This window comes from Macaca nemestrina, chromosome X (assembly GCF_043159975.1).
Source record: "Macaca nemestrina isolate mMacNem1 chromosome X, mMacNem.hap1, whole genome shotgun sequence".
Lineage (NCBI taxonomy): Eukaryota > Metazoa > Chordata > Mammalia > Primates > Cercopithecidae > Macaca > Macaca nemestrina.
In genome coordinates this window covers 136,570,212-136,594,139 of record NC_092145.1, presented here as the reverse complement: position 1 = coordinate 136,594,139, position 23,928 = coordinate 136,570,212, and the positions used below count along the sequence as shown (strand labels likewise).

The window sequence follows — 23,928 nt, the reverse complement described above, 5'->3', positions numbered from 1 at the left end:
GGAAACGGAAATGGTCTCTCCCTGGCCAGCGCGCGCGCCGGGTTGCATCACCCGCCTCGCACGGGCCGGGCGGGGCGGGGGTTTGGTGGCTGCCCTCAGTATTGCCTGCACAAATATCTACCAGGTCTGCGACGAATTGCTCCAGCAACTTTGCACCGTGTTTTCCAGTAAGCCTACCGACAGGCACTGTGCAGATTCAAGCGGAGAGAAGTCCAAGTAGTGAGGCCGCTGCTGAACTGGCCATCCTGAGCCCCTACTCGGCCTTCCCGCCTCCGCTTCCCCGCCCCGCACTAGGACCCCTGCAGACGATCAGGCGGCAGCCGGGGTGACTTCCTTCCTCTTCTGGCAACATGGCGGGCGGAGAAACTGGAGTGACTCTGGGGCAGCCGCATCTTTCGCGTCAGGATCTCACCACGTTGGTGAGGTTTTGCTTGGGGAGGATGCAGAGTGAGCTCGGGAGTGGAGATGACCGAGCCTCCCGGTGGCATTGGTACTAGTCAGTGTCGGGAGCATGGGTCAGGAGCCTGGGTCAGGAGGGAGACCTGGAGCTGGGCGCCTTAAGCCATGCTCACGCCGCCTGTACCCAGGCCAGTCCACGATCTGGGCGCAGAGGTGTACGGTCGTGGGACTTCGAGCTTCTGGAGGATTCGGCTGGAAGTCTTGATGTTGATTGTCATGGTTTCAGCCTCTTAACGTCTGGGAAGGGAGTGTCTTGTCTGTATTACTTTTAGTGCTAATGTTCCCAAGATTGGGGGAGCCTCTGATCCCCAGATATCCCATAGTTGAGTGGAGGTGTAGTCTGTTGTGTAATGATGAAGGGCTGTTACAGCTTCCCAGCCATAGGAGTACAGAGTTACCGATAGAGGAAAGGCGCTTTAGAAGTAGTAGAAAGCTGTGCAGATGGTGGCGAGATATAGATGGCAAACGTAAAGTCAAAGGAAAAGTTCTGCTTTGTTTTATGTGCGATGTTTTAAAATATATTTCATTGCAGGATGTTACCAAGTTGACGCCACTTTCACACGAAGTTATCAGCAGGCAAGCCACAATTAATATAGGTAAGAGTAACTTAAGAAACCTGATCTTCTTGATCTCCAACAATTAATTTTAACCTCACTTTTTGTGTGATTACCTGGATAATATGAGGATTCACATATTCAAGAAATAGATATTGAGTCCTTGTGAATAAAGCACCTGCTAGATTTGCGGGGGAAGGGAGCACAAAGAATGCTGCCCATGTCTAGCTTACAGACTTGGTAAGAAGAAAAAATGGAGACATAAGAAAAGTTTAATAGCATAAGGCAGTATGTAGTCATATGTAGCAGAAGTTTAAGGAAGAGGTGAAAATGTGGCTGTACTTGCCACACAGGATTATTTCAAGGGCCGAATTTATGAAAGATTTATTTGATGTACAAGCTGTGATTAAGTAGAGGGTTTTTTTTTTCTTAATTGGCACCTGGAACTTTAGAGGAGAAGTTACGTTGACCGAGTGTAAATTTTGGACATTTTGAGTTTGTACAAACAGCATAGTTAAAAAGTAAGACTAGTTTTTAACCTAGTTAAAAAGTAAGACCCCACCATGAGGCTATTAAAGTTACAGTATTACAGTCTGAAGCTTTAACTTATTAATGCAAACAAAGCCCAAATAAGCCTACAGGCCTTAAACTACTGCCCCTGCATTAAAAATTTTGGTTGGGGTGACCTCGGAGCATAACTTAATCTCCGAACAACCTATGCTAAGACTATACCAGTTAAAGCGAATTACTATGCATATATTGACCCAATAATTTGATCATTGGAACAAATTACAATTAAACTTAGGTTGTTTCCTTGTTTGTTCACAAATCCCTTTTTGTTGTGTCAGGGCCCATCATACCTGTTTACTTTAATCTGGAAATGCTGGAAGGTTCCTTAATATATAAAGTTCTGGCTGGGTGCAGTGGCTTATGCCTGTAATCCCAGCCCGTTGGGAGGCGGGTGGATTGCTTGAGTCCTGGAGTTGGAGACCAGCCTGGGCAACATGGCCAAACCCCATCTCTACAAAAAATACAAAAAATTAGCTGTGTGTGGTGGTGCATGCCTGCAGTCCCAGCTACTAAGGAGGCCGAGGTGGGAGGATTGCTCGAGCCCAGGTGGTTGAGGTTGCAGTGCGCTGTGATCAGGGCATTGCACTCCAGTCTGTCCCAGAGTATGTTTTTTAAGTAAAGCTGTTACATGGAAGTTTCTCTTCAGTCCTATATGAGAACACGTTTCTAGTAGGAAGGGGTATGGAGGAGGAAAACTGGAAATCACTGTTGGTTTTATGTTGATATTTACAGTAAGTTATGGCTTTGGCTTTATTTTATTTATTTTATTTTATTTTGTGATAGAGTCTCACTCTGTTGCCAGGCTGACGTGCAGTGATGCGATCTCGGCTCACTGCAGCCTCCACCTCCTGGGTTCAAATGAGTCTCCTGCCTCAGCCTCCCCAGTAGCTGGGACTACAGGCACGCGCCACCACGCCCAGCTAATTTTTGTATTTTTGGTAGGATGGGGTTTCACCATGTTGGCTGGGATGGTCTCGATCTCTTGACCTTGTGATCCAAAGTGTTGGGATTACTGGCGTGAGCCACCATGTCCAGCCGGCTTTGGGTTTTCTACACTTAACACTATTTGAAAAAATATTTGGTATGTAATTAAATACACATGAATTAATTTTTTGAACTTTGACCATAGGTACAATTGGTCATGTAGCTCATGGGAAATCCACAGTTGTCAAAGCTATTTCTGGAGTTCACACCGTCAGGTTCAAAAATGAACTAGAAAGAAATATTACAATCAAGCTTGGATATGCTAATGCTAAGGTAAGCTGTGTACTGTGGAACAAGAAACTAACTTTAATTGTTGTGCAGATAATAAATCAAAATCTTTTTTTATTGAAATTTTAGATTTATAAACTTGATGACCCAAGTTGCCCTCGGCCAGAATGTTATAGATCTTGTGGGAGCAGTACACCTGATGAGTTTCCTACAGACATTGCAGGGACCAAAGGGAACTTCAAATTAGTCAGGTGACCTCTTTTTTGCTAAGCATACTACACTTTATATTTTATTGTCTTCTGTTTTGTACTTTTTGAAATATTGAGATGTTAAACAATGAATCTAATTGCTAAATGGTTTTGTTGTTTTTCCATTGTTTTATGTTTTTATGGCAAATCTGAAAAGTCAAGCATCTAAACCTGAGTTAAAATACTTACCTGCAGTTTCTCCAAACTAAAAGTATCACTTAAACAAAATAGAAAAACAACTCATTGGATTGAAGGGATTCTTTTTCTAGGCTTCCTGAATTTCTTTTAAACAGTGCTGTTTTTGTATATTAAATAGAGATGAACAGAGCCATTTCTAATTCTCTAAAACACTTGAACTTGTTCGCCATCTATTTTCTGAATATGATTGCATACCTGGTTTTTTATCAGGATACTGACATCTGTCTAGTGATGTTTATGGGGATTGGAGATGCCCTACAAGGAATGTTTAGATTGGGGCAGGGCTGGGACCAGGGAGAGACAAGTGAGGCCTTCACCTCAAGCCCAAAATTTAAGTGGGCCTGGGGGTGGAGGTATGCCAGAAAACTCAGTAATTAGGATAAATATTTTAATGCAGTTTTTTTGGAATTAATGCAAAAAATATGATAAACAATATCAGAATTTTAAATAAAGGCAGACTCAATATTACTGAATTTTTTTCCTCTCTTGCTTCAGTATCACTTTGTGGCTCAGCATGGCTTTGTATTTTGTTTATGATTGATTTTTTGCATTAATTTTGACTTTTTAAAAATATTGAATGCATATATTTTTCTTTCATATTCTTTTCTTTCTTCTTTTTTTTTTGAAACAGTCTCTCTCTGTTGCCCGGGTTGGAGTGCAGTGGTGCGATCTCGGCTCACTGCAGCCTCCACTTTCTGGGTTCAAGCAATTCTCATGCCTCAGCCTCCTGAGTAGCTGGGATTACAGGCATGAGCCACCACGTCCAGCTAGTTTGTATTTTTATTTATTTATTTATTTTTGAGATGGAGTCTTGCTATGTCGCCAGGCTGGAGTGCAGTGGCGTGGTCTCGGCCCACTGCAACTTCTGACTCCCTGGTTCAAGTTATTTTTCTGCCTTAGCCTCCCGAGTAGCTGGGATTATAGGCACGCGCCACCACGCCCAGCTAATTTTTATATTTTTAGTAGAGACGGGGTTTTACCATGTTGGCCAGGATGGTCTTTTTCTTTTGACCTTGTGATCCGCCGGCCTCGGCCTCCCAAAGTGCTGGAATTACAGGTGTGAGCCACTGTGCCTAGCCTAGTTTTTAGATTTTTAGTAGAGGCGGGCTTTCACCATATTGTCCAGACTCGTCTCCATCTCCTGGCCTCAAGTGATCTGCCTGCCTCAGCCTCCCAACGTGCTGGGATTACAGGCATGAGCCTCAATGCCTGGCCATTTTCCTTGATTACTGAGTTTTTTGGCATTCTCTTAAAGTTCGCGCTTGTCTCACTGTAGTCCTGGTCCTTAGTAGGGGATTAGCAAACTTTTTTCCACAAAGGGCCAGATGGTAAATATTTTCAGCTTTGCAAGCCAGAGTTTCTGTTGCTTCTGTTCTTCTATTACAGAAGCAGATGTAGGCAATATATGTATAAATAGATATGGTGGTGGGCTAGATTTGGCCTAAGAGCTGACCTCTGTTTTAGATCATGACAATGTGAGCATACGATGAAAAAAAAAAATTGTGACTCTGAATGAATACCATAGTTTTGTTTTAAAAAGGGCTGCCATCTCTGTTTCAAATGGGCAATTCTAGCTTTTCAAGGTGCTACAGGTATTTTTGGAAAATAATTTTTTTTTTTTCTTAGTAGAGGCCAGGTTTCACTAGTTGGTCAGGCTGGTCTCAAACTCCTGACCTCGGGTGATCCACCTGCCTCAGCCTCCCAAAGTGCTGGGATAAGTCATTATAAGTTTTAGCTTTCAAATCAATGACATTCTCAGTATATACTCTACACCATTATTCTATACCATTTTCACTTTCGTTGGATTTGGGAGTTTCTTTATCTTCCGTTCTGCACATAGCTAATTTAATTTGCTTTGTAATCTGCAGTGGTTTTAATCAGCTGGTGAACTTATTTCCAAGTTCTAGAAACACCAAGCCCTGTAACCATTTTATACCAATAAGATTATTTCCTAAGTTGATTTAACTTTAAAAAAATCTATAACTAGCATGTTTAAGTAGTGATTGATATTAAGGCTGATTGTTATTTCTCAATTGTTAGACATGTTTCCTTTGTTGACTGTCCTGGCCATGATATTTTGATGGCTACTATGCTGAATGGTGCAGCAGTGATGGATGCAGCTCTTCTGTTGATAGGTAAATACCTCACAATTGGTTTGGACAAATCAGTGTGGAGCAAATCCAAGATGAAGTATTTAAAGCGGAACTAAGGCCTTTAAGGATCATATCTATTACCTAAGGGTGACATGAATGGGAACTAACGTGTCATCCAGGATGACTTTCCTACCTACCAGCTATCACAAAATACTGAAAAAGATAGATTTGGGGCTGATAGCTTGTGAGAATTCTTGTGGTAGCATTTGAGAAAATGAAAAAAAGTTAGTAGTTCATTTTTCTCATCTAAATCACATGAGGTGATTTAGTTTTAAATGTATGTGTAAAACTTTGTGTTATGGTTTGTGTGTGTGTGTATGTCTGAACTGTCTACTGTGGAAGTATTTAAGATACAAATACCATTCATAATAAGTGCTGAAGTCTAGGAATAAGTGGAGTTTTGAAGGGTAGCGTATGTATTGTTTCTTACGTTAGCTGTTGAGAGATTTCATTACTATGGGATAAAATTTTTTTATTTTTATTTATTTTATTTTATTTTTTTGAGACGGAGTCTGGCTCTGTTTCGCCCAGGCTGGAGTGCAGTGGCGCCATCTCCGCTCGCTGCAGGCACTGCCTCCAGGGTTCACGCCATTCTCCTGCCTCAGCCTCCCGAGTAGCTGGGACTACAGGCACCCACCACCACGCCTGGCTAATTTTTTGTATTTTTAGTAGAGACGGGGTTTCACCATGTTAGCCAAGATGGTCTGGATCTCCTGACCTTGTGATCTGCCCGCCTTGGCCTCCCAAAGTGCTGGGATTACAGTCGTAAGCCACCGCGCCAAGCCTGGGGTAAAATTTTTTAAAAGCACCGGATGTGGTGGCTCACGCCTGTAATCCCAGCACTTTGGGAGGCTGAGGCAGGCGGATCACGAGGTCAGGAGATCGAAACCATCCTGGCTAACATGGTGAAACCCCGTCTCTACTAAAAATACAAAAAATTAACCAGGCGTGGTGGCAGGTGCCTGTAATCCCAGCTACTCGGGAGGCTGAGGCAGGAGAATGGCATGAATCTGGGAGGCGGAGCTTGCAGCGAGCTGAGATCGCGCCACTGCACTCCAGCCTGCGTGACAGAGTAAGACTCCGTCTCAAAAAACAAAAAAAAACCAAAAAACAAAAAACATGAACCGGGTGTGGTGGCACATGTCTGTAATCCCAGCTACTCAGGAGAATCTCTTGAACCCGGGAGGCAGAGGTTGCGGTGAGCCAGGATCGCGCCATTGCACTCTAGTCTGGGCAACAAGAGTGAAAACTACATCTCAAAAAAAAAGCGACTGGGCATGGTGGCTCATGCCTGTAATCCCAGCACTTTGGGAGGCTGAGGCAGATGGATCACTTGAAGTCAGGAGTTCAAGACCAGCCTGGCCAATAGGGTGAAACCCTGTCTCTACTAAAAGTACAAAAAATCAGCCAGGCATGGTGGTGCATGCCTATAATCCCAGCTACTTGGGAGGCGGAGGCATGAGAGTCAGTTGAACCCAGGAGGCAGAGGTTGCAGTGAGCCGAGATCGAGCCATTGCACTCCAGCCTGGGTGACGGAGACTTGGTCTTGAAGGAAAAAAAAAAAAACCCAGGCGTGGTGGCTTACACCTGTAATCCCTGCACTTTGGGAGGCCAAGGCAGGTGGATCACTTGAGGTATCAGGAGTTTGAGACCAGTCTGGTCAACATGGTGAAACCCCGCCTCTATTAAAAGTACGAAAATTAGCCGGGCGTGGTGGGGCATACCTGTAATCACAGCTACTCAGGAGGCCGAGGCAGGAGAATCGCTTGAACCCGGGAGGCAGAGGATGCAGTGAGCTGAGGTGACGCCACTGCACTCCAGCCTGGGTGACAGAGACAGAGTGAGACTCAGTCTCAAAAAAAAGAAAAAAAAAATTTTTTTTTTAAAGCATGCCATGTCAGTATAGTCAGGACACTTGAACATCACGACTTGAGGGGGTTGATCATTGGAGTCCTCAACAAAACATGCCCATTTCTTTATAATACACTGTGGGTTATCTTCGCAGTTAGCATTCTTCCCTCCCTCGGTTGAAGAATAGCCTCTGATATTAGTTAAAATTCATGGACAGTATTAGGTGCCTTTCCCTTTTAATTAGTGTCTACTTCTCAGGAATTTGACTGGGCCAGAACATTTCTAAGACTGGAGAGAGTTAGAGGGCTATACCCCATACCTGAGCAAAAACTGGGTACAGACCCTGAGAAAAGCCAGACTTACTGATTTTAAGCTTCTTGCTCAGGACCAGGATTGGGAGCCAGACAATTGGGAGGTTCCAGTGAACGCAGGCAACAGACAGTGAAGCGGGGCCAAACGGTGGATATCTGGCAATAATATCTAGGAATGTTGCCTTCATTAGGGTTAGGACATTGAGAAGTCTCCTTTATTAGATGCCAACTTCTTTTGGCGGGGGGGAGTGGGTGGCAAAAGAGACTCAAAATGTACCATTTTATGTATTTAAAGTGTACAGTTTAGTGGCATTAAGTACATTGACAATTTTGTACAACATAGTGTTTGTAGTTTCACCACTATCTAGTTCCAGAACTTTTATATCACCACAAAAGGAAGCGCCATGCCCATGAAGCATCCATTGCCATGTTTTCCTCCCCCAGCCCCTAGCAACCAATAATCTGCTTTCTCTCTTTATGGATTTGCCTGCCTGTTCTGGATATTTCCAGCTGTTCTTATATATATCTTTTTTATTCTTCATCAACTAGCTGGTAATGAATCTTGTCCTCAGCCTCAGACGTCTGAACACCTGGCTGCTATAGAGATCATGAAACTGAAGCATATTTTGATTCTACAAAATAAAATTGATTTGGTAAAAGAAAGTCAGGCTAAAGAACAATACGAGCAGATCCTTGCATTTGTCCAAGGTAAGAAGCCATAATATGTAATAAATCTATGAATCACTTTGAGAGCCATTTACTCTGGATACCAGATGTTAAATTAACTTTTAATATATTATCTAAAACAAGGTAAACTTATGAGTCTTAAGCCTTATTGCCCTACCTACTGCTTGTTAGCAACCTGATACAACTAATGAAATCTATGATTCTGAATTTAATATACTAAACTATATTTTTGCTGGCAGCAAGTTAGAACTGGGGTTGTTTTCTGGAAACTTTATCGATCAGATTAAAAAAAAATCTCAGTAAAATGAATAAAATAATTTTTAAAAACCTCATCTTACAGTATTTGTTACTGAACAGCTACTTTAAGATTTGGAAGTGACAGTGATTATTTAATCTCTAGAGTGTTGGCCGGGCACGGTGGCTCATGCCTGTAATCCCAGCACTTTGGGAGGCCGAGGCATGTGGATCATCTGAGGTCCGGGGTTCAAGACCAGCCTGACCAATGTGGAGAAACCCTGTCTCTACTAAAAATACAAAATTAGCAGGGTGTGGTGGCACATGCCTGTAATCCCAGCTACTTGGGAGGCTGAGGCAAGAGAATCGCTTGAACTCAGGGGGCGGAGGTTGCGGTGAGCCGAGATCCTGCCATTGCACTCCAGCCTGGGCAACAAGAGTGAAATTCCATCTAAAAAATAATAATAATAATAAATAAATAAGTAAATAAATCTCTTGAGTGTCCCTTCTCTAATAGCATAATGTTTTTCATTTCAGAGGAGACATGATGTATCTTATTCTTGACATTTTCTCTCTTAGTCTTGTTTTTCTTGTTAGGTTAATTTCTTATGAACTCAGTTCTGTCATCATGAAAAGTAGTAAGTGATTTTGATTAAAGTCTAATTGTGTTTGGTCTATTTCTTTGACTAGCTTGTTTGACATATAATTAATACAGAGCAAATATATATGGTTGGGCTTGGTAGCTCACACTTGTAATACTACGACTTTAGGAGGCCGAGGCGGGTGGAACGCTTGAGTCCAGGAGTTGAAGACCAACCTGGGCCACATGGTAAAACTCCGTCAATCCAAAAATTTATCTGGGCTTGGTGGCACACACCTGTGGTCCCAGCTACTATATAGGAGGCTGAGGTGGGAGGATCGCTTGAACCTGGGAAGTGGAGGTTGCAACAAGCCGTGATTATGCCACTGCAGTCTAGCCTGGGCGACAGAGCAAGACCCTGTCTCAAAAAAAAAAAAAAAAAAAAATTAAAATTATATGTGCTAGCAGTCTTTGATTAGCAGAGTCTGTAATTTTATCTTGACATTGGGAGATTAATTACATGTTGTTAGAAATCTTTTCAACTAGTAGAGTGTTCTTTCACAGGAGTGTTAGTATGTTCTTTAAACAAGTTTATCGTTGTACTAATATTAAGTATGTCGACTAATATAAAGTAACAAATTTTCCCTTAAAGGGATTAGTATTCATTTTCAGGAGTGAAAACAAACAGAATATTGCCATCTTTCTGAACAGAATTATCCACTTTCCACTTGTTGCTGACATTTGTATGGGGTTTAGGCATCTATTTTATTATAGTAATCTTAATCGTTTTATGTAACATACATAGAATAAATTTTTAAAAACTGAATAATTTTGATCTTTCTGAATTTTGTCATATAGGTACAGTAGCAGAGGGAGCTCCCATTATTCCAATTTCAGCTCAGCTGAAATACAATATTGAAGTTGTTTGTGAGTACATAGTAAAGAAAATTCCAGTACCCCCAAGAGACTTTACTTCAGAGCCCCGGCTTATTGGTAAGTGATAGGATTTGCCTTTAACTCTTAATCTGATCTTTTCCACATTGGTGATTCCTCTTCAAGGATGTTTATTAATATTTCCTCTTTCTGCAGAGGTGATGATTCATACAATTTTTTTGAAATCAATTCTGAGATTGTATTAGTAGTGCTAGATTGTATTACTGAATGAGGGACAGAGTCCTGAACACAATAAGAGCTGTAAACCTAGGCCGGGCATGGTGGGTCATGCCTATAATCCCAGTACTTTGGGAGGCCAAGGTGGGTGGATCACATGAGGTCAGGAGTTTGAGACCAGCCTGACCAGTATGGTGAAACCCTGTCTCTACTAACATACAAAAAAGTAACTGGGCATGGTGGCGGGCGCCAGTGATCCCAGCTACTCAGGAGGCTGAGGCAGGAGAATCGCTTGAACCCAGGAAGCAGAGGTTGCAATGAGCTGAGATCGTGCCACTGCACTCCAGCCTGGGCAACAAGAGTGAAACTGCGTCTCAAAAAAAAACCAAAAACAACTGTTAACCTTTCTGTGCTCAATATATGGTACATGATCAAGATGGAGTAATACAGTATTCTCTATGGAATCATAATGTTTTAGTCAGGGTGTTCGAACTTCCTGACTAAAACATCATACAGATGATTTTGTTGTTCAATTAACGAAGAACTGATACTGATATAATTTGATCACCTAGGCTTGTGGTTCCTACACAAGGATGTAGAAACCTTCTCGAAACAGACATTTGAGCTCCTCTGGGCCTTCATCCAGGCTCCTGGTGTTTAGTAGGAAATACTTTCCGAAGTGCAGGTCATGTAGTCCTAGTATTTTGTAGTTATAAAGCTGAATTGTTCTTACAGGAGTTACAGAGGTATGTAAAGAAAATGTCCATAATCTCTCTGTCTTCAAGTTCTAGTCCCTTAGCCCTAAAGTCAGCAAAGTTAACATTTGCTGTCCATTATTCCCACACTTTCCTCATTGTTCATATCATCATGTATAAACATATACACAGGCTGGGCATGGAGGCTTTCACCTGTAATCCCAGCACTTTGGGAGGCTGAGGCTGAGGTGGGAGGATTACTTGAGGCTAGGAGTTTGGGACCATCCTGGGCATCAAAGGAAGACCCCGTTTCTACAAAATAAAATATAGCTGGGTGCAGTGGTGTGTACCTGTAGTCCCAACTACTTGGTAGGCTGAGGCCGGAAGATCGCTTGAGCCCACGAATTTGAGGCTATAGTGAGCTATGATTGTGCCACTGCACTCCAGCCTCTATGATAGAGGGAAAAAGAAATCCATATACAGACATTGATTAGTTTATTTTTCTTTATGGAAGTGGGATTATATTATACATATAATTTTTATAATTTTTCTTAACAGTATATGAGGGTCATCCTTCCATATCATTACATACAGCTCCAACATTATTAATAGTTGCATGATGCTCTATAATACTGGTATACCATATATGCCACTTGTTAACAAACTTAAGTTATTTTCATTTTTCCCATCATAAGTAAGACTGCATAAGCATTGGGATAATACTAGATTTTGTTACAAAGGCACCCCTTTGGTATAAATCTCAAATGGTCACTATTTTCGAAATGTTAACATGGAAAATATTATTTCTTCTAAAGTTAAAATGAACAGAACTGACTTTAATTTGTTTTATTTTATTTTAGTTATTAGATCTTTTGATGTCAACAAACCTGGCTGTGAAGTTGATGACCTTAAGGGAGGTGTAGCTGGTGGTAGTATCCTAAAAGGAGTATTAAAGGTAAAATGGGTTTTGGTTGTTGTGATTTTGGTTTTTGTTGTTGTTGTTGTTGTTGTTTGTTTGTTTTACCCTTGTCTTAATCAGGAAAAAAAGTATGGACAATCCAAATTGAAAAATAAAATTTTTTCCATGGTTTCTGGCATTTGATAAAGAGTTCTCTTTTTTAATATTCTTCTTTTCCATCTTCAAACTTCACTCCCCCCACCCTTCTAGACCTCTGAATCCACTCTACCTTCATGAGATCCACCTTTTTAGCTCCCACATATACAGATGAGTGAGAATGTGTGATGTTTGTCTTTTTGTGCCTGGCTTATTTTACTTAAAATGGCCTCCAATTCTAGATATGTTGCTGCAAATGGCAGAATTTCTTTATTTTTTATGGCTGCATAATACTCCGTTGTATATATATGCTGCCTTTTCTTTTTTTCTTTCTTTCTTTTTTTTTTTTTTTTTTTTTTTTTTTGAGGTGGAGTCTTGCTCTGTCGCCCAAGCTGTAGCGATCTCGGCGCACTGCAACCTTCACCTCCCGGGTTCAAGCAATTCTCACTGCCCCAGCCTCCCAAGTAGCTGGGATTACAGGCACCTGCCACCAAGCCCAGCTAATTTTTGTATTTGTAGTAAAGATGGGGTTTCACCATGTTGACCAGGCTGGTCTTGAACTCCTGACCTCAGGTAATCCACCCACCTTGGCCTCCCGAAGTGTTGGGATTACAGGTGTGAGCCACTGTGCCTGGCCTATATACTGCATTTTCTTTATCCATTCATCTGTTCATGGGCACTTAGGTTGATTCCATATTTGGCTATTGTGAACTGTGCTGCAATAAACATGGGAGTGCAGATACCTCTTTGATATATTGCTTCCCTTTCTGTTGAATGTATACCCACTAGTGAAATTGATGCATCATATGGTAGCTCTATTTTCATATTTTCAGGTTTTCAAGGAACCTCCATATTGTTCTCCATGGTAGCTGTACTAATTTACATGCCCTGATAATAGTTGTTTTTTTTTTTTGTTTATTTGTTTTTTTTTTTTTTTGAGTGCATTGGCATGATCTCGGCTCACTGCAACCTCCACCTCCTGGGTGCAGGTGATGATTCTCCTGCCACAGCCTCCCAACTTGCTGGGACTACAGGCACTCGCAACCTCGCCCGGCTAATTTTTTTTTTTTTTTTTTTTTTGAGACGGACTCTCGCTCTGTCACCCAGGCTGGAGTGCAGTGGCGCCATCTCGGCTCACTGCAAGCTTTGCCTCCCGGGTTCACGCCATTCTCCTGCCTCAGCCTCCCGAGTAGCTGGGACTACAGGCGCCCGCCGCCACGCCTGGCTAATTTTTTTGTATTTTTTTTTTTTAATAGAGACAGAGTTTCGCCGTGTTAGCCAGGATGGTCTCGATCTCCTGACCTCGTGATCCACCCGCCTCAGCCTCCCAAAGTGCTGGGATTACAGGCGTGAGCCACCGCGCCCAGCCTAATTTTTTTTGATAGAGACGAGGTTTCGCTATATTGGCCATGCTGGTCTCTTAACTCCTGACCTCAGGTGATCTGCCTGCCTCAGCCTCCCAAAGTGCTGGGATTACAGGCATGAGCTACCATGCCCAGCTATATTTCTTTGTTTTCCATTATGTCTTTTGTGTCTGACTTCAAAATTTATAGACTTATAAGTATGGAGCACATTTGATGTGGTAATAGTCTTGTGTGGTGGGTAGTTAGCAACAGTTGGATTGTTCTGGTTTTGACAGTCTCGTTCACATCTTTTTTTTTTTTTTTTTTTTTTAAAGAATAATTATCTTTGAAATATAGGAATGATTGCCTTTTCAGTTTTATGATCTTCCTGTTGGAACTTTATTATTATTTTATTTTATTTTTGAGACGGAGTCTCTCTCTGTCGCCCAGGCTAGAGTGCAGTGGTGCGATCTTGGTTCACTGCAACCTCTGTCTCCCAGGTTCTAGCAATTCTGCTGCAGCCTCCTGAGTAGCAGGGATTACAGGCGCGTGCCACTACACCTGGCTAATTTTTGTGTTTTTAGTAGAGATGGGGTTTCACCGTGTTGGCTGGGCTGCTCTCGAACTCCTGACCTCAGGTGATCCACCCGCCTCGGCCTCCTAAAATGCTGGCATAACACACGTGAGCCACCGCACCCAGTCCCTGTTGGAACTTTTGATAGGTAAATGATCATTTTGTGTAACACAGTAATTCTAATTATTAATTATATGTTTACAGGTGGGCCAGGAGATAGAAGTAAGACCTGGTATTGTTTCCAAAGATAGTGAAGGAAAACTCATGTGTAAACCAATCTTTTCCAAAATTGTATCACTTTTTGCAGAGCATAATGATCTGCAATATGCTGCTCCAGGCGGTCTTATTGGTAAGGATTTTTTCTCATCTCTTTTAATTTGTGGCTATTTGTGGACTTTTCATGGGGGATGGATTACTAAAAGGGACATATTATAGATTTTTAATTGGGTATTTTAATAATAGAGTGGGGCGGGGGAACAATCATGTGATTAAGCTCTTGTTTTAGGTTATAAGATGGTTTCATGCATTTGTAAAAATGATTTTTAAACACAAAGGATACATTTTGGTCAAATATAGAGTAACTGCTTTTTAGCAATATAAAAAAGTTTGATGACTTACCATGTAAGGTATTTACGTACACTTATGTTTTTGTTAACACAATTTTTGTGGTAGATAATGGTTGCCTTTTTTTTTTTTTTTTTTGGAGATGGAGTCTCGCCGTGTCCTCCAGGCTGGAGTGCAGTGGTGCAATCTTGGCTCACTGCAACCTTCACCTCCCAGGTTCAAGCCATTCTTCTGCTTCAGCCTCCCGAGTAGCTGGGACTACAGGCACATGCTGCCAGGCCCAGCTAAGATTTTTGTATTTTAGTAGAGACAGGGTTTCATCGTGTTGCCCAGGCTGGTCTTGAACTCCTGAGCTCAGGCAGTCCCCCGCCTTGGCCTTTCAAAGTGCTAGGATTACAGGCATGAATCACCGTGCCCGGCCATGGTTGCTTTTGTGTATATTTTGCAAATGGGAAATTACCTACAAATGTCAGTTGAATGATGTCAGATCGTATTTCCAATGATGTAGAAATAAAAGAAAATAAATTTCTTTGTGTAGCAATTACTGAAATGATTTAAAAACTTTTCTAGTCTCTTACAACTTACTGTATTACTCAATACCCAGAAAAATGAAAGATTCAGTGAGAATTAGAGGGGGTGTATGTACCTTTAGATTAAAGAAGAAAATGTTTGGTAAGGGCACAGTTTATTCTTCACCAAACAAGCTGTGTGTCTGGTTGAAAATTTTAAAAGGGAAATAAAAGAAAACAGAAAAACGAAAAAGAGTTTACCAGATTGGCTGGGCGCAGTGGCTCACGCCTGTGATCCCAGCAATTTGGGAGGCTGAGGTGGATGGATCGCTTGAGCTCAGGAGTTTGAGACCAGCCTGGGCAGCATGGTAAAACCCTGTCTCTACTAAAAATACAAAAGTTAGCTGGGTGTGGTGGCCCACGCCTGTAATCCCAGCTACTCGGGAGGCTGAGGCACGAGAATCGCTTGAAACCAGGAGGCGGAGGGTGAGCCGAGATCACACCAGTGCACTCTAGCCTGGGTGACAGAGTGACACTCTGTCTCAAAAAAAAAAAAGAAAAACAAGAAGAAAAGAAAAAAAGAGTTTACCAGGTTGGGCATGGTGGCTCATGCTTATAATCCCAGTGCTTTGGGAAGCTGAGGTGGGAAGATTGCTTGAGACCAGGAGTTTGAGACCAGCCTAGGAAACCGTGAGATGCCGTTTCTCCAATCAAATAGTAAAATAAACTTGGTTTGGTCCCTGTAGTTCCATCTCTCATTTTATCCTTTGTGTGCATGTGTGTGGTAAACAAGGGAGATCTGGTAACTTTTTAAAAATTTAACTTAAGGAACTTTTTATTTATTTATTTATTTATTTTGAGGCAGAGTCTTATTCTGCCACCCAGGCTGGAGTGCAGTGGTATGATCTCGGCTCGCTGCAACCTCTGCCTCCTGGGTTCAGTTAATTCTCGTACCTCAGCCTCCCGAGTAACTGGAACTACAGGCACATACCACCACAGCCAGCTAATTTTTGTATTTTTAGTAGAGATGGGGTTTCGCCATGTTGGCCAGGCTGGTCTCGAACTTCTGTTCTTAAGTGATCCACCCTCCTTGGCCTCCCAAAATACTGGGATTACAGGCGTGAGCCACCGCACTTGGCCTATACTGTAATGATAACCCCCATAGAGCCATCACTCAGCTTCAGCAATTATTAATATTTTACCAATCTTGGCCGGGTGCAGTGGCTCATGCCTGTATTACCAGCGCTTCGGGAGGCCGAGGTGGACGGGTCACCTGAGGTCAGGAGTTCGAGAAACCTGTCTCTACTAAAAATACAAAAAAAAAAAAATTAGCCATGGCAGCACATATCCGTAATCCCAGGTCGCAGTGAGCCGAGATCATACCACTGCACTCCAGCCTGGGCGACAGAGAGAGACTGTGTCTCAACAACAGCAGCAAAAAAAAGTTTTCCAAATCAATCTTGTTCCATCTATGTATCTTTCCCCTACTCCCCTCAAGACACAGCTAGAATATTTTGAAGTAGATCCCAGGAATCATATGTAGTCTTTTTTTTTTTTTTTGAGAGTCTGTCACCCAGGCTGGAGTGCAGTGGCGCGATCTCGGCTCACTGCAACCTCTGCCTCCCGAGTTCAAGTGATTCTCCAGTAGCTGGGATTACAGGTGTCTGCCACCATGCCCGGCTAATTTTTGTATTTTTAGTAGAGATTGGATTTTGCCACGTTGGTCAGGCTGGTCTTGAACTCCTGACCTTAGGTAATCCTCCAACTTGAACCCCTCCCCAAGTGCTGGGATTATAGGCGTGAGCCACCGCGCCCAGCCCATATGTGGTCTTTAATTATCTTTTCGATCAGTCTTTCAGGGGAGAAATGGCATGCAAATACTCTGCAAACTACTCATTTAAGATTTTATATTCTTTCAGTTTTTGTTAAGGATATTCAGACTCATTTTGAGTTCACTTATTATCTCTATTTGCCCTTTGTTTAGAATTTATTTTTATTGTTTTCAAGACCAGGTCAGTAATACTTACATCTCCTGCATTAAGTTCTCAGCCAAGCCATCATTCCTAGAAAATCAGATTTCTAAACCCTTTGTTTAGAATTTAAATCAAGAGAATCTTTCTGTTCTCATTTGCCCAGTCATCTCATGAGTGTACATTTCTATTTGTCTAGATAAAACAGGTATTTTCTTGTGCCTATATAGGTATTGTATGAGTATGAAAATAAAAGTATGAAAGTGTGTAGGTATGTGCCGTGCTTATATGGCTTTGGGGTATCTAATTCACTTTTTTTTTTTTTGGGAGATGGAGTCTCACTTTGTCACCCAGGTTGGAGTGCAGTGGTGCGATCTCTGCTCACTGCAACCTCTGCCTCCTGGGTTCAAGCGATTCTCCTGCCTTAGCCTCCTGAGTAGCTGGGACTACAGGCGCATGCCGCCACACCTGGCTAATTTTTTATATTTTAATAGAGACGGGGTTTCACTGTGTTGCCCAGGTTGGTCTTGAACTCCTGAGCTCAGGCATCCACCCGCCTCAGCCTACCAAAGTGTTGGGATTACAGGTGTGAGCCACTGCACCTGGCTGACTAATTCACTTTATAGGTGTTTTAGGAAATAAAAAATTGAGCTGTATACATCTTATTTTTATATTAGGAGTTGGAACAAAAATTGACCCCACTTTGTGCCGGGCTGACAGAATGGTGGGACAAGTACTTGGTGCAGTTGGAGCTTTACCTGAGATATTCACAGAATTGGAAATTTCCTATTTCCTGCTTAGACGGCTTCTAGGTGTACGCACTGAAGGAGACAAGAAAGCAGCAAAGGTAAATGCTTTTTATAATTCCTGTTTGTAAAAAAGTGACAAATGGGAGTGTTAAACCAGTGTTGAGTTTTATTGTTTTGTAGTTAACATGAAATTAAGAAAAAAAGAGAAGGTAAATAAATTTGACCTCCCCAAAATTGAGGTTTTTTTTTTTTTTTTTTTTTTTTTAAGGAGTTGGAGTCTTGCTCTGTTGCCCAGGCTGGAGTGCAGTGGCGCGATCTCAGCTCATGGCAACCTCCGCCTCCTGGGTTCAAGCGATTCTCCTGCTTCGGTTTCCCAAGTATATGGGACTATAGGCATGCATCAGCACGCCCAACTAATTTTTGTATTTTTTAGTAGTGATGGGGTTTCACTATATGTTAGCCAGGCTGGTCTTGACCTCCTGACCTCAAGTGATCCGCCCGCATCGGCCTTCCAAAGTGCTGGGATTACAGGCATGCGCCACTGCATCCGGCCAAAATTGAGAACTATATGGCAGTCAGTTTAAGAAAGAAACTTAAAAAACAGGGAAAAGTATTTGCCATTTATGACAAAGACATGATATTCCTAAAATCGATATGATTTTTTTGTTGTTTATTTTGAGAGTCTTGCTCTGTTGCCCAGGCTGGAGTGCAGTGGTGCGATCTTGACTCACAGCAGCCTCGATCTCCCAGCTCAAGCCATCCTCCCACCATAACCTCCTGAGTAGGTGGGACTACAGGTGCGGGCCACCACGTCTGGCTAATTTTGTATTTTTTGTAGAGACGGAGTTTTGCCGTGTTACCCAGGCTGATCTCCCAACTCCTGGGCTTAAGCAATCTGCCCACCCCAGCCTTCCAAAGTGCTGGGATTATAGGTGTGATCCACTGTGCCCAGCTTCATGATTATTAAAAAATGTCCCAGATTAGGTTGGCAGAGATGGGAAATTGCTGACACCTAGTGTTGGCAAAGATTTAGGAAAATAAGCAATCATACCTCTCCCCCCCGCCCAGGTGATCTGCTCTCCTCAGCCTCCCAACCAAAGTGCTGGGATTACAGGCGTGTGCCACTGCGCCTGGCCCATGTTAACTCTTACATAGCCATAGTCCTCCCCATTCCCCACTTTGGGAAATTTTGTACCTCATTTGTACTAGGTAACTGCTTCAGAATTTTAAGAGGTTCTTTGGTATGGTTCCTACCTTATTTTGTACAGGTGGATCTTGTGTAAGTTCAGTGGGTGCCAAATAAACCTTCCTTTTGCTGTCTTTAGACTGTATATAGTTCAAATTCCTTTACAATAAAATTTATATAGAATTTTTTTTCTTTTATGATTGACGTATTTCCCATAGTATTTGGTAAATTCTTACTTATATTTGGAAAGCATTTTCTTGATTTTGGGATTTATTTTTCCCTAATTTATTTTTCTAGGTTCAAAAGCTGTCTAAGAATGAAGTGCTCATGGTGAACATAGGATCCCTGTCGACAGGAGGGAGAGTTAGTGCTGTCAAGGCCGATTTGGGTAAAATTGTTTTGACCAATCCAGTGTGCACAGAGGTAGGAGAAAAAATTGCCCTTAGCCGAAGAGTTGAAAAACACTGGCGGTAAGTTTGTTAGTCTTTGCCACTGTCTAATTAAAAAAAGACACAGTCTTGTTGTACAGAAAAAAAAAGCACATTCTTCCTTGAGGACAACAGTTACTGTGGCTTTCAGTCTCAACTATTTATTTGGATGACTTTGAAAACTATACTTCGGCCGGGTGCGGTGGCTCACGCCTGTAATCCCAGCACTTTGGGAGGCCAAGGCGGGCGGATCATGAGGTCAGGAGATCAAGACCATCCTGGCTAACGGTGAAACCCTGTCTCTACTAAAAAATACAAAAAATTAGCCGGGCGTGGTGGCGGGCGCCTGTAGTCCCAGCTACTCGGGAGGCTGAGGCAGGAGAATGGCGTGAACCTGGGAGGCGGAGCTTGCAGTGAGGTGAGCTGAGATGGCGCCACTGCACTCCAGCCTGGGCGACAGAGCGAGACTCCGTCTCAGAAAAAACTACAACCTTGACTATAGTCCCATATTTTAGTCCAAATACTGTGATTGGCTTCTCTGCCTGTTAGACACAACCTATGCAAAACCGAATGAATTTGGGTTCAGTATTTCTGTTGTCATTGACTTTGGAAATCATTTCACACTTAATAGAAAAATTGCAAGAATTTTACAGAAAACTCCTCTATAGCCTTTTCCTAGATTGACAAATACACATACAGATTTATTTACAAATATAAGTTTTTTCCTGAACCATTTGAGGGTAGGCTATATATGTTATACTTCTTGATCTCTTAATACTTCAGTGTATATTTCCCATCAAAAAAGGATACTCTTATATAAGCACTTAGAAATTTAACATTGGCAAAATACTGAAATCTACAGTGCATGTTTCAGTTTTATTACTTATCCCAATAACGTACTTTATGTTCCTCCTGTTTAAAATCATGCATTGCATTTAATTTTATGTCTCTTTGATATTTAATCTGGAGCTTTTTCAGCCTTTGTCTTAATTGACATTAACAGTTCTGAAGAATACAAGCTAGTTACTTTATAGAATATTCCTCAATTTGGGTTTTTCTTATGGTTCGGAAGTGTAACATTAGATTCAGGTTCTTAAGTTAAATACACTGTGAAGTCTCCTTCTCAGGAATCACAGCTAGAGGCACATGATATCTGACTGCTCCTCTTTATTAAGGTTAGTTTTGACTATGTAGTCAAGATGTTGTCCAGCCTCTCTACTGTGTAGTTACTCTCTACCCTTGCAACTAGTAAGCAATCTGTAGGGAGATCTTTTCAGCCAATACGAATAGCCTGCTGCTTATCAAATCCCACACCCCTGGATGTAGCATCCACTGATGATTCTTGCCTGAATTGAACTTGACTATAATGATTACAAAATCATAGCACCTCTACAGGTCACAGTATCCTCCCTCAACTCTACCACCCCACATTTATCATTTGGCATTCTTTCTTTGCCGTTATTTATTTCCCTATCTAGTTATAATATGGACTCATGGAGTCCCATTTTATTCAACATGTTATGATCCATCACTGTCTTCCTTTATTTTCATGTGCATTTTTCAACGTTTGGCCAGTGGAGGTCCTTCAGGCTGGCTCTTGTGTCCTTTTGACATGTATTCATCATTTTTTTTTCTTTTTTTTTTTTTTGAGACGGAGTCTTGCTCTGTCGCCAGGCTGGAGTGCAGTGGCGTGATCTCAGCTCACTGCAGCCTCTGCCTTCCAGGTTCAAGCGATTCTCCTGCTTCAGCCTCCCAAGTAGCTGGGACTACAGGCATGTGCCACCGTGCCCAGTTAATTTTTGTATTTTCAGTAGAGATGGGGTTTCACCACATTGGCCAGCCTGGTCTCGAACCCCTGACCTCAGGTGATCCGCCTTCCTTGGCCTCCCAAAGTGCTGGGATTATAGGCGTGAGCCACCATGCCCAACCTCTTCTTTTTTTGGAACATTTCCTTATTTTCTGGCACAGTATCTTCCAGACTCATCTTGTACCTTCTCTGTTCCAGTTTTAGAACTGGCCATTTCTCTTAGAAATGAAAAGCTGAGTGTTCAGGTGTGCTCATTGCTCCTAGGGTGCTATTGCTTCTAGGTCTTTTGAGAGCATAGACCCAGGAAGCATACACACATTTTTGGCTCCTGACTTTTTGCTCTTTCCAGGTTAGTTATTGAATTTGCCCCTTGCTTTCCATTCCTTGTCACATCATCACAGTCCATACCACCATACTTTACACTTCACAGTTAGTGTGAAAGACCCCTAGTTTGCCTCTTTATTACTTAAGAGCTTGGTCAAAATTAGTCTTCTTAAAACATTTTCATCATGCTGTGTTTAATAATTTCTAGAGGCTTCTCACTACTTTTTGATATTTGGGACTTTTCTAGAAACCTGCTTCAACCCATTTAACCTTTCCTTCTGCATTGTCTTATATAAACCCTCTAAATTAGACTATTTTGTGCCCTGACTGTCCCCATAATTATTCAGATCACCCCTGCCCACTATCTACTTCCTTAATTATTTATTTTATATTTTTTAGAGGCAGGGTCTCTCTGTTGACCAGGCTGGAGTTTAGTGGCTTGATCATAGCTCACTGCAGTCTCAGTGTCTAAGTAGCTAGGACTATAGGCTCACACCACCGTGACCAGCTAATTTTTTTGTTTTTTGTAGACACTCCTCACTGTCTCGTGTAGACACGTCTCACTGTGTTGCCCAGCATGATCTCAAACTCCTGGCCTCAAGCCATCCTCCCACCTCAGCCTCTTAAAGTGTTGGGATTATAGACATGAGCCACCCTGCCCAGCCCTGTTTCCTTTGTTAAGGCTTCCATGCTACTGTGCCCATGATGGTCTCATCACTTGTCCAGGAGATTTATCTGAATTATTGCCCTGTAATTTAGAAAGTTAAATTTTTGCTGTCTCTTAAGTAAATAATTATTTGTGGTGGTTTATGCCCTTTTGATTTTACTCTCTTTTGTGATTATATATTTTTTTGCTATTGCAGACATACGACTTCCAGTGTATTTTAAAATAGATTTAAACAATAAACTTTCAGGCCGGGCACGATGGCTCATGCCTGTAAGCCCAGCACTTTGTGAGGCTGAGGTGGGCGGATCACTTGAGGCCAGGAGTTTGAGACTAGCCTGGCCAACATAGTGAAACCCCATCTCTACTAAAAATACCAAAAAATTAGCCGGGCATGGTGGCGCATGCCTGTAGTCCCAGCTGCTCGGGAGGCTGAGGCACGAGAACTGTTTGAACCCGGGAGCCGGAGGTTGCAGTGAGCCGAAATCGCACCACCGTACTCCAGACTGGGTGACAGAGTGACTGTCTCAAAAAAAACCACAAAAACAAAAAAGCAAGAATAAAAAAGAATCTAAGAATATAATGTAGGCTTTCTTTATGGAGGAGCAGGCTTTGGGAACAAATTTGAATTCAGAAGATAAGCAGGTAAAATTTATCATACGATTGTGTGGTAATGAGAGTGAAATGGATGTAAGATTTATGATTTCTTTTATTTTCATTTTGCAGTTTAATTGGTTGGGGTCAGATAAGAAGAGGAGTGACAATCAAGCCAACAGTAGATGATGACTGAAGAATACCAGTTAAATAATACATTCGGATGGAGTTGGAAGTTGGAATTTCTCTTAACAACCAAGGGGTTTATTTTCAAAGCAATATTGGGGAATTGATTTCACAGTTCGTTACCTTAGTAGGTAACTGTAAGGTTATTCTCTTTTTTTTTTGGTTATGAAAATTTAGGGACTACAGTGAATATAAAAATTGGCATAATATTGGATTGAATCTACATTTTGGCAGAAGTCAAGCGTTCCCACATAATGTCAAAATTATACATCATGCAGTTTTGGTTTTTTTGTTTGTTTTATTTTCTTTTGTTTTTGAGTCTGGCTCTGTCACCCAGGCTGGAGTGCAGTGGCGTGATCCACAACCTTCACCTCCCGGGTTCAAGCGATTCTCGTGCCTCAGCCTCCCGAGGAGCTGAGATTACAGGTGCGCGCCACCACACCTAGCTAATTTTTGTATTATTAGTAGAGACGGGGTTTCGGCATGTTGGCCAGGCCAGTCTCTCCTGACCTCAGGGTGATCAGCCCACCTCGGCCTCACAAAGTGCTGGGGTTACAGGCGTGAGCCACCTTGCCCAGCCCACATCATACAGTTTGAAATGAAACTTTGCCACAACCAGCCTTTGCTGTAGTACACACATATATCACTGAACCTGCTTGAAATAAAGTTTTTTTTTTCTTTTTCATGATTCGTCTTTGAGTACCTCCAGGCTGAAGGACTGTTGTACCAGTAAAAACTTAAAGGCACAAATTCTCCTTGAAGACCTTCTCTCTTTTCTTTGGCCCCATATTTTATGTTGCTTTATCTTTGAAATTTTGCATGAAAAGGAAATGAATGGGTTCGAATGAAATTGTCCTTTAAAGCATGATTACTTGTTCCCATGGACAGATATTTTTCTCCCCTTGCTCTTCCTGGCCTGAAACACAGGAAACCAGAGTCAGAAGTTATCTCCCTCTCCCTGTGATGCCTTGAGATTTTTTTCTGCATTGTTTTATGCCTGAAATCCAATAGTCTTCCTCCATTGGAAAATACTGTTATACCAAATAATTCTAGATGAGTAACAAAGATCTTTCTAGGCCTTCATTTTATGGTTTTTCTTAACTGTTAAGATTGT

The 23,928-nt window shown here is 42.0% G+C and overlaps 1 protein-coding gene across 2 annotated transcripts; it reads left to right on the top strand.

The window, feature by feature from the left end:
- Window positions 1–288: 288 nt before the first annotated feature.
- Window positions 289–23,494, top strand: LOC105478236 (eukaryotic translation initiation factor 2 subunit gamma). Of its 2 annotated transcripts, none has more exons than XR_011618392.1 (12): window positions 289–419; window positions 992–1,055; window positions 2,713–2,840; window positions 2,925–3,046; window positions 5,282–5,376; window positions 8,106–8,264; window positions 9,916–10,050; window positions 11,723–11,817; window positions 14,038–14,182; window positions 17,554–17,723; window positions 19,109–22,679; window positions 22,761–23,494. XR_011618392.1 is itself a non-coding variant. In XM_071089048.1 (12 exons), the coding sequence occupies exons 1-12, from the start codon at window positions 351–353 to the stop codon at window positions 22,822–22,824; spliced, it is 1,419 nt and encodes a 472-aa protein (XP_070945149.1). In that variant the 5' UTR covers window positions 289–350; the 3' UTR covers window positions 22,825–23,494. The 2 variants fall into 2 exon arrangements, 1 of the variants encoding a protein (XP_070945149.1); XM_071089048.1 differs by having other exon boundaries at window positions 19,109–19,281.
- The last annotated feature ends 434 nt before the right edge of the window (window positions 23,495–23,928 follow it).